Below are 15,121 nucleotides of genomic sequence, written 5' to 3'. Positions count from 1 at the left end.
TATAAATGCTAGATATACCAGAACTGAACGTACAAATTTGGAATGTCTGTAGAATATATCGCTAAGAATCATAATCGCAAAAAATATGATCGAAACGCCATATTCAAGTAGAAAAGAGACTTGAATACACAATATGAACAGAAAGAAGTATAAAACGCCTTATTATCCAAAAAAAAATAGAGTAATAATAATTACAAGAAGAGCAGATGGCCAACATTTCATACACTGAATTAATTCATGCATGGCATCTTCCCCGCATGGATTGGTGAACAATCTCAAGGATGTGTCATTTCATGGATAGTAACTGCAATAATGGCGATACATCCCATTAGGAACATTCGAAATCCATTGGTATTTTACAAATCAAAATCTTCTAGGGCACAGTTGAAAAAAATCGGAAGAATATAAATTGGGTGATCTAGGGGGAAATATGCGGCAGAAAAACCATGCCCAGTCCATCTATGTCCAAATAAATAATTCAGAAAGTCATGCATTGAAATTGCGTAATGAAATGACGTCCCATCGATATTGTGACGAAACCTGCATCGGCATTTGAAGGCATCGTGTTTAAATGCCCATCAGTGAACATTTGGTGACGTGGAATGGGTCTTGTTGGAAATCGCTCCCGATAAAGTTCGCAGAGAACGAAGGGAACATTAACCAGCTCAACGTTCGTACAACGATTCTTGCTGATAGCAATCATTCGATACCTGCAATAGGAAATCTACAGGTAGTGGACTTGGGAGGGCACATACAGCGCTGCAATCCATTTTTGATCATACTTCACTGTGTGTTTGATTCTTATCGATGCTCTCTAGCTCCCCTCCAACTTTGTACTTGGAATTACTGTGTGCCCTCCGTAAAAGTGAAAATATAGTATAGGACGAAATACGTGCATGAGAATTGAGTGATTCTCGTTTACCTTCAGGATACAGAAATGGTTATATAATCATGGCCGATGATAGGTTAAATCATTTATTGGAAGGTTTGAAGCATGTGTTAACTATTTTGTAATTAACCTTACTGATACTTATGGCGACAGTGTATTCTGATGTAGCTGATATCCGTTCAGGTGAAGTGATTCTTTTATATCTTGCTTTTTTTTATCGGAATTGCAATAAATGTTCAAAATAGGATATGTAATGCAGAATTTAAATGAAATCATTTATGAATGGGTTCAAATACTGAAGGAAATAATGTTAGATTTTATATAAGAGCCGAATGTAATATTTACGATTCGAAAATATTACATTATTTACGATTTTTCTTATTAACCGACAACTCGCGAAATTTATACTAGAGATCATGTAAAAATATTTTTAGCAGCTGAAATAAACAAAATGCACAGGTGTGTGGAAAATGTTTTTTTCTTAGTTCAAAGATTCTTGGATTCTTTAATGAAATATTGGCTGTCAATTCAGAAAAGTGATTCAAGATTTTTCTTTTTTGTGTATCTGTTATCTTTAAACATTTAACCGACTGGAATTTGTAAATCGTTTATCTGACCAGATAATACTTTTAAATTAGACGTAAATTAATTTTTAAACCAAGGAACAAAAGAAATCACTTCACTACAATAAAATTTGTTTCATTTTAGAGCATTTCAAAAATAAAAAGAATCTGTAAAACTATGCTTTCAGTTATTCATTTTTACTATTTTTTCAGTGTTATTTTATTAACAATTACTTATATTGTCCTCTTGAATTTATCTTTTTTCAAAAACTGTTCCTTAAAAGTATAGGAGGAATTTTTATTTGCCCTTTTACATTATCTTATTTTTAAATTATGTTGAATCAAAACATAAGGCACAATCAGAACTAAAAGTAATGAGCAAATTTTAATTATCAATAGTTTTCTTAAAATTAATTTTGTTTCTAACAGTCTAATTACTATATTTTAAGCATTTTGTTATTAATTTCGTTGTAACTTAAAACAAATTCTTTCATTTAAATACATGAATTCACATAGTGGTCTATTGATTATTAAGCTTGTGACAATTTTTAAGTTTGAATAAAATATTTCGTAGATGGAAAACTTTTTTTCCCACGCTAATTAATCATTAATTAAATATGGTTAGTTTTAATTAGATTCTGACTTTAAAACAAGTCTCGTAGGCTCTAAATATTTCATATATATATATTTTTTTTTTGAAATTGCATTGTTTATTCTTTACTACATTTTGTATAAGCATAGACCAAGTAAAATATTCCTTAAAATTGTTTCTTTGTTATTTGTCATGCTCTACAACTTTAATATTTTGAAACAATCTTTTAAGTTTCATTTTTGCAAAAATTTTAATTTAAATGTTAATTACTGTTTTCCTGTTGTAATATTAAAAAACCTTTTCAAAATGCAGGTTCTCGGGAAATTTAATTTGAATGCTAAGTCAATTATTTACTTGAGCTTTATTTCAATAATTTAGAAGCATCTTAAAAGAAAAATGCAACCAGGAATCGAAATAAAAATTACTGCACTGATGTGAATGACTGAAATAGTTTCATTTAAAGAAAGAAATGCCTACATACATGATGATATTAAATGAGGAAAAGCAAATCGATACATTTTAACAAAAATATTAAGAATTTACCCTCTAAATGTAAAGTATTTCTGATATTCTCATCTTTTGTACTTTCCGCTTGAATGTTCTTAGTGATAAGTTTTTACATTATTAATTTATTTTAAGAGCAAAATATATGCAAAATAGAAATGAAAGAGGATATTAAGATTTATCTCTTAAATAATAATTTTCAATGCAGCGTCTTTTTTTGTGAGCCCTCACTTAAACATTTAAATGAAATCCTTATACTGCTTACAATAGTTCGAATGAAATGGGCTAATAACAAAAATTCCAATTTATTAGGTGGATGCTTTAGCAGAATTCTTTAATTGTTTTCGCTGAAAATATACACTGTTGTCAAATAAAGCTTGTTATCCAATAAAAGTATCCAAAGCATGCATGCAAAGAAAGAACATAAAATATTAAGGCCATTTTTAAGTCAAAATTTGAACTTAAATCCGTCTTTTAAAATCTGTTAAGTATTTGCTTTTCTTAAAAGATTATTCTGCGAATATCTTTTTTTACTAAAATCCCGCCCCAAGTCATTAAATCTAAAGTGATATCTTAAATAAAAAATGGCTTATCGATATAGTCTATAAAAATCAAAACAAACATAATTTAAGTCCTTAAATCTTCTATAGTTCGCAAATAGCAGCACAATGGCTTTAAGGAAAACTCCTTTAGCCAGAACAATGAGATCGTAGAAAGTAGAATTTTCCAGATCTGAGCAATCTTTTAAACCGACTGCAAACAAAAAGAACTAATCTCTTATTCAAATGGGAAACCAAACATTTCCTCTTTTGTTCGTAACAATCACTTGCATTTTCTCCAAATTGTCATTACTTTGGAGCTTTATCTGAGAGAATGAAAAGTCGAAAAAGGAATACATTCTTTTGCCGGTTTCACATAAATGTGCCATTAAGCCAAGTAAACTTAGAATCGAGGTAATTTGAAGCAGTCATATGCCAAAGAGAGGTTCTTTTGAACTGTCTTTTGTAAGAGCATTTATAAAGTATTTTGACCCATTGCTACAATTTTAATTGCACTGTGTCTCGGATTATTATTTGGTTTTGGATTGCTTTAAATAGATGACAATTGTTGTAGTCTTTTATCTTGAATGCACGATAGTAAAAATTTAAGTTTTAATATTTCCTTTAAGTAAAATTTGATCCTTATTAATTTTGATTGTCATTTTCTTCCTACTTCCGCCTCGAGTACAAAGATAAGATGATGATATGCAACTTGTTAGGTTCCCGATTTCGGAGAGACATATTGGGTAAAGGGTCTTATCAAAGATCCCTTTCCTTTTGATGGATGGGACGGGAAATTCGACTCATGGGATGCATTGAAATGGAGCTAGTTTTGTGTGGCGTCTGGTTATTCAGCATTCGTCTGGGTCTAAAAATCGTTTGAGCTGGAGTAGCCTCGCGATGGCTTTTTGGCAGATAGAATACAAATTCAGTTCTAGATTTCACCAAAAATCAAAGATGATATTTTTGCAGATATCCTAGAGAGCGAAGGAGGCTAAAATTTAGCGCCTTTATGTCACTTTTTAAACGAATTTTGACAAAGTGGTGAAAAAAAAAAAAACGATACCCAGAGTGCCATTTATTTTTGCTGTACTGCTGTCTGACTCGTTTCTAAGCATGATATATACCAATTTTGTGTCGCTCCATAACGCGTTAATAATTTATTAAATAACTGTCCGCTATATCCGTGGCTGAACTTTCACTTTTTTGTTTTATATGTAAGCAAAATCAAGATTCATATAATTTTATAACGTACAAATTTCGAATTCATATATTCAATCGCTTAAAATGCCTTAGAACCCTCAACCTTAATTAGAATAATAATCAACATTAAAGATTTCAGTAAACGATACTCTTATCTTGCCTTTTGTCACATATATACATTTCATACTTCAATGGAAAAAAGGAAATTTTTGTAAATTTTGTTTAAAATAATTTTGAAAAATTGAATGAAATTTGAGAAATAGTTGTAGAAAAATGATATTCGTCATTAAAAAGGTAGATGTTTTAAATTTTAAGATAAGATAATTTTTTTAGCAATGATGTATTTTGAACTTATAGCCGTAAAATCATTCTAATCCCCTATTTCACCCCCTCCAGAGGATTTTTGTTTTTGTAATAGCGTGGTTAAACCTTTTAGGTGTGAGGGATCATGTGCGCCGAACTTTATTTGATTTTGTCAAAAGTATGGAAGTGAATGAGGTTCAAGCAAACGGACATTCAATACTTACCTATAAAGATTCTTACGAAACATTTAATTTCCAACTGATATTGTACAGTTTTAAACGTATTATTTTTAATGTCGTTGATTGCGATTAGGTATCAACCGTGCTATTTTCATATTACTTACATGTAGTTTGTTTGTTTGTTTCTTATGGCACTTGCCACTGAGAAGCCCACTGTAACGAAGACAGCGATTTAAGCCTGAGGGGGACGTCTCTTATTTTTTATAGCAGCGCCAACTAGGGCCAAGAGTACGACTTTGCCACTCACGCATCACTCATTCGCTTGCACAACCCCTTTTTACAGGAGGGCACATTCACACATCTCACAGATAGAACAACAGAAGAACAACCATGCCCAAACCGGGACTCGAACCCGGGACGCCCAGATCACGGGGAAGACGCGCTACCCCTATGCCAGGACGCCGGCACTTACATGTAGTAGTATTCTTTACTTATAAAAATGAAGTATGATAATAAAGTAATGTAGTAATAGAATGTAGAGTCGTTTCCATATTTGAAGTAAAATAGGCGAATCACTATGAATTAAAACTAGTTTTACATTCAAATAAAAATCGTTTATTTATTTTTATTTATTGTCAATCCTAATTTTAAATAAAGTCGATACAATCCTCTAAGTCATCAGATAAGTAGACTTTTAATGTAAATATATTGACTTGTATTGTATATAGACTTGTATTGTTCTTTTAAGAATACGAAACGATTTTCTTATGATTGAAATAAATATTTGTGTTTAACTCAAAATATGATAATTTTGAATTATTTTTATATTTTATTAGTTAGTTAATTATAATATTTATATGTGCATCAGTTTGTATTATTGGAACTAAAAATAAAAATATGATGAAGCTGCAAATATCTTTTAAAATTTACACATTCCATGCTTTTAATAATTTAGGAATTTTAAATGAAAACTTCAAAAACATTTTTCTGCGGCAATTATTTTCAAAGAGTTCATAAAATGAGTTTCAGTCTGAGAACTAATCATCAATGCATAGATTTAATTTCCCTTTCTGGTTTGTATATTTCTTTTTTACACATTGAATTCAAATTAAAAACCTCTTGCATATCTTTTTTCATAAAATATTGAGTATCTCATTTGTTCAGATACAATGTTCAGCGTTTTAAATTTATAGAAACTTTGATGCCGAAAAGGCGAGGAAACTAACATTTATCCATCAGTGAAACTTTCTACTTATCATTTTTCACGTAAATATAATGAATCGGTTTTTGTTCTTCATATTCTTCCCAAGTGTTTTCAGTCTATTTACAAATTTAAATCAATAATAATTTCAGCCCCTAACGTATCGTATTCAAATTCACTGCCTATTTCGAAACCAGTTTTGATTTCAATGAATTCTATTTTCACAAAACTCATCTTCCAAATAACTTCATGACGCACAGAAAGACCCCAACAGGAGTTAATTTACATACAAATGGGAAATAAATTTATAAATAGAATACCTTCCATAAAATACAAAAACAAAAATCACTTTTATTTCAAATATTTTAAAATTAAAAAGATTCTGGACAAAATATTTAACTTTCTGTTGAATGTCGCTACTAAAGTCATATTTCTGACAAATATGTAAAAGCCATTACTGAAAAATAAAGAATTGCGATTGATTCATAGTGTATGCAAATTTATATTTTCCACGAAAAGATTGCTTCTATAAATATTAGGGTGTCCCAAAAGTTTCTTTTTTTATCGCGCTATGAAAGGCCTTATCTAGCTCTGCTTGTGCAAACATGCAGGCTTACCTATTAGCCGTCTGTGTCAACGGTTTCAGTCGTACCAGAGTTCTACTACACCCCAAGCCGGGGCTTTGCGACAAAAAAGTTCTTTTGTCCATTTGGTGGGATTAGAAAGGCGTAATTTTCTACGAGCTCCATCCTCAAGGTGAAACAATAAATTCTACGAAATACTGTCATCAACTGGATCAATTGAAATCTGCCATAGCAAAAATACGGCCAGAATTAATGAATAGACGAGGCGTTGTTTTTCATCATGACAAAGCGAGACCACATATAGCATGTGTCGTAAGAGAGAAGCTCTTACAGTTTGATAGGGATGTTTTACCGTATCCTGCATACTCTCCAGATCTCGCTCCATTTGATTATTACTTCTTTCTGTCCTTAAAAAATTATCTTCGCGATAAGCGCTTCAAATCCACCAGCGAAACAAAAGCGCACTTCGAGAAATATTTCTTGTCCAAAACACAACAATTTTGGAAAGAAGGCATAATGAGGCTTCCTGAAAGATGGAAGAAGGTAATAGAGCAAAAGGATTCTTATGTAACAAAATCATATCTTAAACAGTAAATATTGTGTATTCATTTCATATTAGAAATAGGAAAGAAACTTATGGGTCGTCCTAATATATAAGCAATCTTATTTATCTAAGTTTGAGTTCATTTGAAGGTAAAATATGAAAAAAAACGGCAAGAGGGTAAAAAAATAACTACGTTTTGAATCGCGACTTATTGTTGGAACTCCAAGACTGATTTATCTCTGTTCCTTTAATGAACATAAAAACTCGTAAAAGTTGATGTGTCTATGAGTGTAATAAGTCGAGGCGTCTTCTGCATTTTTTTTTTTTATCTTTTAGTCGAGTACTTTGTTTGAGCTTTATGATCAATGCATGTTCTTTATGGACGCAAAATTTTATGCTTTCAGCCGAAGAGATGATCTCAAAAGATACAAATAACCCTTTCATGTATTCTAGAAAAATGTATTTTTGCTACTTTCTTAAAATATGTATTACATTTGTGCGCGTGTTTGCTCTAAATTCGTTTTTTTTTTTTTCCTTTCGATTTTTGTTCTTTTTGAGAATGAATATTTAGGAGGCTTTCGTTTTAGTTTGGATTTCAATGAAGCTTTTTTTTAAAATGTAGTGTCATGTATGCTAGGTAGACCGAGAGACGATACGATTCGTTTTACATACACGCAAAGAACATTTATTAGTATTAAGATGCACAGGCACGAACGAGCATAACAACAACTACACCGAACAAGTACAAAACTAAGAACTACGGAACTCAAAAAGGTAAGAAAGCAGGCGCGCGTCACACAGCCTGGAAGGTTCTTTTATAATCTGGCTGTTGCCAGATACATAACAGTTCCTTTCTCTAATCTGGCTGTTGCCAGATACATAACAGTTCCTCCCCGACAAAATATAGAGTCACAGGACCAGTCTCTCTGGAGGTCTCCTGATTCGGTTTGAGCGTCGGAGTGGTACATCAGTTTTCGGCTTTCCGGAAGCATCTGGTACAGGCCCAGGTGGCATCTCATCACTTGGAGTGGCAGATACAGGTACATCCTTAGGTTCAGGGACAACTTCAGGTACAGGTGCAGGCGGTTCCGATTCAGCAACATCATCGGATACTGGCTCATCTGGAAAATTCAATTCTTTATCGTAAATTGGAATTTCAGTATCAGCTTGGGATAATTCAATCGACTTCCCACATTTCCTTATTTGATCTACGTGTCTCTTCCAAATTTCATTTCCAACTTGTATGCTATAACTCAAAGTTCCATCTCGGTTTATAATTGTTCCAATTTTCCATTTGTTAGGTCCGGAATAATTTCTTACGGCTACTTTCTCCCCTTCCTGAAACTCACGCAAGATAGATTCTGTGTTAAGTCTCGAACTCTGTTTCTGAACAACTTTGTCTCTCAAATTTGGTTTAAAAAGATCAAGCCTAGTGCGAATACATCTCTTCAAAAACAAGGCACTCGGAGTTTCTCCCGTGAGTGAATGTGGAGTTATTCTATACTGTAATAAAAATCTTTGTAATTTCACATTTAGATCTCCAGAATCACCTCTACTGGATTTCAACGAAGCTTTGAACAACTGCACTATTCTTTCTGCCTGTCCGTTCGAAGCAGGATGGTAAGGTGCTGAAGTTATATGTTTAATATTATTCAGTTTCAAAAAATGTCGAAATTCGTAACTAGTAAAACTTGCGCCGTTATCACTAACCAAAGTTAAGGGAATTCCATAATGAGCAAAAAGAATACGAAGATGATGAATTGTAAAACTAGCTGTAATATTTTTCATCGGAATGACTTCTATCCACTTCGAATATGCATCAGAGACTACAAAAAACATTTTACCCATAAAAGGACCAGCGTAGTCAACGTGTATCCTTTGCCAAGGTCCATTTGGCCATTCCCACGGATGTCGATTTATCCTTGCTGGTTCGTTCCTCGTTGCGATACAAGCTGAACAGTTCTTAACAAAATTGGCTATACTGGCATCAATACCTTGCCAATAGCAGTAGCTTCTTGCTAAGGCCTTCATTTTGACAATTCCAGGATGTCCAACATGAAGTTCTTCCAAAACTTGATTCTGGTACTTTTCAGGAATGCATACTCTATGACCGTACATTATGCAACCATTTTGCAATGAAAATTCAGATTCTCTACCTTTCCAAGGCACAGGTAATTCAGTTCCAGATTTTAAACTTTCATACAGTTCGAACAATTTCCTATCAGTTTTAGTAGCTCTAGCTATGTCGGTTGCTGTAACAGGCATTAATTCAACTTGCGAAATATTTGTCACGTCTGCTTCAGTCAAGTACTCACAGCCCTTGTCAACTGCTAGTGGTAACCGTGAAAGTGCATCTGCATTGCCATGATTCTTTGTATTTCGATACTTGATTGTATAACTGAATGCTTGGAGAAAAAGTGCATAATGAACCATTCGTGTTGCTGATAGACATGGTAAACTACGATTAGGTGCGAAAATTGATACTAGGGGTTTATGATCGGTTACGAGATCAAAATGTCGACCAAATAAATATTGATAAAATCTCTTTACTCCCCATACGATACTCAATGCTTCCTTGTCTATCTGCGAATAATTACGTTCCGTTTTAGTCAATGACCTTGATGCAAACATTGCTGGTTTTTCTGAACCATCTGGCATAATGTGACTTAAAACTGCTCCTATTCCAACTGGTGATGCATCAGTTTGTAATACAAGAGGTAACTTAGGATCATAATGGCATAAAATTCGGTCTGAAGCAATTTCTTGTTTCAATGCCTTGAAAGCTTTTTCACATTCTGCAGTCCACAAAAATTTAGTACCTTTCTGCAGTAAATTATTGAAAGGAGCGACACGAGTAGATAAGTTGGGAATAAATTTTCCGTAGTAATTAACTAAACCCAAAAAACTCTTCAAATCAGATACAGTTTTTGGAACTGGTACCTTCGTAATTGCATCGATTTTGTCTTGTGTTTTGTGGAGGCCGAATTTATCAATTGTATGACCACAATAATTCACAGATTTCTTAAAAAATTCACTTTTCCGCTTATTTACTCTGAGACCATATTCTTCTAGTCTCTGTAGTACTAATTCTAACCTTTCAAAATGCTCTTGATCATTTCTCCCCGTTACGGTAATATCGTCTAAAAATACGTGTACCCCCGCGATGCCTGATAAAACTTGTTCAATGGCTCTCTGCCACACTGCCGGAGCTAAGGCTATACCATAATTCATTCTCTTGTAACGGAACAAACCCTTGTGAGTATTGATCGTCAATAGATGTCGGTCCCGCTCATCAACTAACATTTGAAGGTATGCCTCAGATAAGTCGATTTTAGTAAAGAACTCCCCTCCTGCCAGTTCAGCAAAAATGTCCTCGATACGGGGTAACGGATATTGCTCAATTTTTAGTCCCGGGTTGATAGTCACCTTATAATCACCACAGATTCGTAGGTTCCCATTCTGTTTGATAACAGGAACAATTGGTGTAGCCCACTCACTATATGTCACCGGCTCAATGATGTCTTCTGCAACTAACCTCTTAAGTTCAGTTTCTATTCTTTCTTTTAAAGCAAATGGTACTGGTCGAGGTTTAAAAAATACCGGTTTGTAATTAGGTTTCATTTGAAGACGGCAACAAAACTTTTCCAGTTTCCCGATACCCGGAGAAAAAATGTTCTCATACTTTTGAAGCAAGATATTTAATTTATTGGTTCGAGAATTACAATTTCCAGCCCGAACTGCTTTAATTGAGCTCCAGTCTAATTGGAAATTTCTCAACCATTCACGACCAAAAACTGCGTTTACTTTTGCATGTACCAAATAAATAGTTTCTGTATTAATTTGATCTTTGTATTGAATTTGCACCACTGCTTGGCCAGCTGCTGTTATCATAGAATTATCGAAATTCCTAAGCAATAATTTGGTAGGCTTAATGGCTACATCCGGACAAAGTTTCTTAAATTCATTCACATTCATACAACTAATAGCAGCTCCAGTATCTAATTCAAATAAACATTTATTCCCTTCAACAAAAATTTCTAATAAAATCTTATCCCTTGCATGTCGTGGTGATTTAACGCTATTAACTGGTACAGTTTCAGAACAAGATTCTATTTGTTTAACTATTTCGTTACGTTTTGAGCGGCAGACTTTTGCCAAATGCCCGTTCTTTAAGCAATTCCTACACTGAGTGTTCTTGTGCTTACATTCGTGAGCTAAATGTTGAGTACTATCACATCTGTAACATTTCCGAGATTTATCAAACTTCTTTGTAGGTTCAGATTTCTTAAATTTAGAAAAATCTTTTTTGATAGTTTTATCTTGCGAACTATGTAATTTTTTATCGATACCATTTGATTCTGAATTTCACGCACATCTCTCTGAGCAGATTCCATTGCGAATGCAATGCTCTTAGCTTTTTCGTATGTTAACTTATCCTCTGCTAACAGCTTTTTCTGTTTATTTTCGTTTTTGAGACCCATCACCAATTTATCACGAAGCATCGTACTTAAATTGTTCCCGAAGTTACAGTGTATCGACAGTTTTTGTAATTCGGCACAATAATTTGCAATGGACTCACCTTCAAATTGCTTCCTCTTGTAGAAACGAAACCGTTCTGTCATCTCCAGTGGTTTAGGATTCAAATGTTCCGAAAGTAATTTTACGATATCTTGATAATTCAATTCAGAAGGAATGTTCGGAGTGGCCAGATTCTTTAACAATTTATACGTTGTTGCTCCCATAAGGCTTAAAATAGCAGGGACTTTCATTTTATCTTCGATCCCATTAACAACGAAGTAAGATTCTAAACGTTCCACATAACTGGACCAGTCTTCCACAGACGCATCATAAGATTCAAAACTAATGTTCGAAAATCCCATCCTCGTCGCCAACTCTTTTGTCATGTATGCTAGGTAGACCGAGAGACGATACGATTCGTTTTACATACACGCAAAGAACATTTATTAGTATTAAGATGCACAGGCACGAACGAGCATAACAACAACTACACCGAACAAGTACAAAACTAAGAACTACGGAACTCAAAAAGGTAAGAAAGCAGGCGCGCGTCACACAGCCTGGAAGGTTCTTTTATAATCTGGCTGTTGCCAGATACATAACAGTTCCTTTCTCTAATCTGGCTGTTGCCAGATACATAACATGTAGGAACTAAAAAATATTCATATTCTTTTTTTCGATACGTAAATATGTAATATAAAGTAGGCTTCGTATTTTTAAATTATCGAGATCGACTACGGAGTTGTTTGTTTTAAGGTAGGATCATATTTTTATTTTATGAAAATGTATGTACATTTTTTTCGAATAATTTTATTAGAAAAGCTAATTTTAGCTACTTTTTTTTGTATATGTCGGTACATAAAACATTCATATTAGAAGAGCTAATTTTAACTGTTTTGTATATATTGGTTCATAAGCTATATAACTGAGAGTTTTAGATTTGCGCATTTTATTTTCGAATTTCTCTAGAAAAGCTAGAAGAACAATCGTTGTAATTTTATCATGTATAGAATATGATTGGAGACATATTTTTTAGTGAAGACTCGATCATAAAGACGACCAGAGGTTCGATTAGAAAATAATTTGGATTCCCGAAGAAAACTGAAAATAATTTGTAACGTTCATTGTGGATTCTATTTGCTTAAGCTCAATTCTTACATTCAAAATATACCATATTCAATTAAATTGTGCAATACAATACGGCGACGAGCAATGTTTTTTGTAAATTATTATAATTTGTAAATTCTCTTTGTCCTTTAACTACATTTTAATGCGTGTGGATTTTAATTTATTCTTGATTTAATTAAGAAAGCCAAGAAACTCTTATTTTTATCTTTTTGTTTAATTAGTTATAAACTTGTTTAAAATCTTTATAATTTTTAATTTAATTATAATTTATAATTTAATGTTTATAATTATTTAATCTTTATAATTTTTAATCTTTATAATTTATTCAATTTGAAATTTTGAATGTCTTTAGCTATTTTGTAATGAATGTCTCAAAATTAATACTTTATAAGGAACAAAACTGCAAAATAAATCTCAACCGTGATGTAAAATTTTAAACATCTTCAAACATAGAAAATGAAATTGAAAAAAAAAAAACGCTTATGTAGTTTTTAATATCTAAACAAATTAGCCAAAAGAATTTGAATAATTTTAATTACACATTAAATATAACTGTAAAAAATGCTTTAATAGCCAAAAAACTCTTCCTCTATTATTAATTGCACGGCACAAAAAAAAAATCGAAGTCAGCAGTAAAAAATTAAACTTGGTGTTATTTCTTTGATTGAAGTTAATATTAAATATTCAAGAGAAATCGCACATCTTCTGTGTTTCAATACCTATTTATAAAAGCTTTTTATTTCTTAAGTTACTTGTGGAAAAATAAAGCTTCGACTGAAAAAGCAGCAACGAGCGAAGTGTATTGAAAAATTATGAATAAAAAAAATTAAATATTTATTGCGAAAGGAAGAAAAAAACGTTTTTTTTTCTAAGTAGAAAGAACACTTTAACGCTCGGTCATAAACAGCTTGTAAAAACTTTAATGCCCACTTTCTCCTCTGGTAACTGAAGAGTTAATTATGAAAATTTTCTAAGGCATCGTTTTCTTTTTGGATGTTGTGACAAAACTGGTATATGTTAAAGAAATTCTTGGAAGTCCTGCCACCCCCCCCCCCAACAAAAAAAAAGGGGAAAAAAAGAATTTGTATGAACTTTTTTTTTTGTATTAGCGAGTTGAAAATCTCAATTCAAAAATTGCTCAAATCGTGTATATTTTCTAAACTATGTGAATGACATTAAAAATGTTGCAAATTTTTAAAGGCATTTTGCTCTGAAAAAGAAACGCACTAAAAAAATAAATTTTGAATCACTTCTAACAACAATGTTAATGATCAATTATTCATAATTTTCTTCTGTTCTGAAGTTTACAACACATACATCAATTTAAAGAAGAAAAGTCGTTTATATTCATATTATTAAGGAAATAACATTTTTATTGCATGAAATTACCTACAATTTTTTTATACTTTTAAGAGATGGAGCACGAGAATAAAATAAAATCTTAGTTGCAAGTTAGTTTTTGAGACAATGACAATAAAAAATGCAACTTATTAAAAAAATAATTCGACTTTGCATTTAAATAAAATTGAAATAATAAATGAATTGCGAAGATGAAATTACATTTTTATTTTAAGAATTCAGGTTTTTGTAAATAATAAATTCAAGATAATAATTTGTTCTCGTTAACATACATCTTAATAATTAATGCGCCATATGCGTTTTCATTTCAAATGAAAATTTTGAACGCAATTTATTACATATCTTTGCAAATTTTTAATAAATTTTTGGTTCAATAATTCTAATTTATAATTCATCTCAATCTCTGCTTTGTATTTATTTTATAGTTTGTAATCTTATTGCATTTTGTTTATGATAATTCTTAACAGATTATACAGAATAAATGTATTTGATGAAGTCATAATATTTGAACTTTGCATTTTGTATTTCAAACTGAAAACTAACTTTATACTCCGAACATCTGCTTGCAAATAAAATACATTGATATTTCAAGAAATGTAATTGCATGCAGATTACATAGAAATTGAGGATCTTTGAAACTATTGCATGGTAGATTTGTTAAATATTTTAGAGTTCTATTTTTGATCAATTTTTTTTCCATATAGGAATGGACTTTAAGTCCCAATTTTAAATAATTTTTATATTCAAAATAATATCCAAACATAGAAAATGTTTTAGTAGTATCATTACAATGCAGAATGATATAAGAAAATTCATGCAATTATATGCTTGATCTGAAAAATTTCCTTTACACTATTTTTACAAAATATGGGTTGTTAAAATCAATAGTGTTTTATGAAATTTCTTCATTAATATGTAAATTTCTCCTTGAATTCCTAAATGGTGTTCTTGAAAATACTTCTAAACCAAATACATATAAAGCAATCAATTTTTATTAAAGGCTAGAATCCAAATT

At 31.9% G+C, this 15,121-nt stretch overlaps 1 protein-coding gene across 1 annotated transcript; it reads right to left on the bottom strand.

Annotated features, from left to right (window-relative positions):
* Positions 1-8,010: 8,010 nt before the first annotated feature.
* Positions 8,011-12,039, bottom strand: LOC129959779 (uncharacterized protein K02A2.6-like). The gene is made up of 3 exons (XM_056072671.1): positions 11,510-12,039; positions 11,235-11,459; positions 8,011-11,099 (listed from the first exon to the last, which is right to left on the bottom strand). Exons 1-3 carry the CDS (start codon positions 12,003-12,005, stop codon positions 8,011-8,013), a joined length of 3,810 nt encoding a protein of 1,269 aa, XP_055928646.1. The 5' UTR covers positions 12,006-12,039.
* Between the last annotated feature and the right edge of the window lie 3,082 nt (positions 12,040-15,121).

Source organism: Argiope bruennichi, chromosome X2 (genome assembly GCF_947563725.1).
Source record: "Argiope bruennichi chromosome X2, qqArgBrue1.1, whole genome shotgun sequence".
NCBI lineage: Eukaryota > Metazoa > Arthropoda > Arachnida > Araneae > Araneidae > Argiope > Argiope bruennichi.
The sequence above is the reverse complement of the archived record's forward strand: the minus strand, read 5'-3'. Positions and strand labels throughout refer to the sequence as shown.

Bases quoted from the DNA above. Each gene is read 5' to 3' on its own strand.
- LOC129959779 (XM_056072671.1), bottom strand. From the start codon at position 12,005: ATGACAAAAGAGTTGGCGACGAGGATGGGATTTTCGAACATTAGTTTT. The intron at 11,460-11,509 runs GCATTGCATTCG...CGTGAAATTCAG, and splicing joins AACATACGAAAAAGCTAAGA to AATCAAATGGTATCGATAAA. The intron at 11,100-11,234 runs GTAACGAAATAG...TATTTGAATTAG, and splicing joins AAAAGTCTGCCGCTCAAAAC to ATACTGGAGCTGCTATTAGT.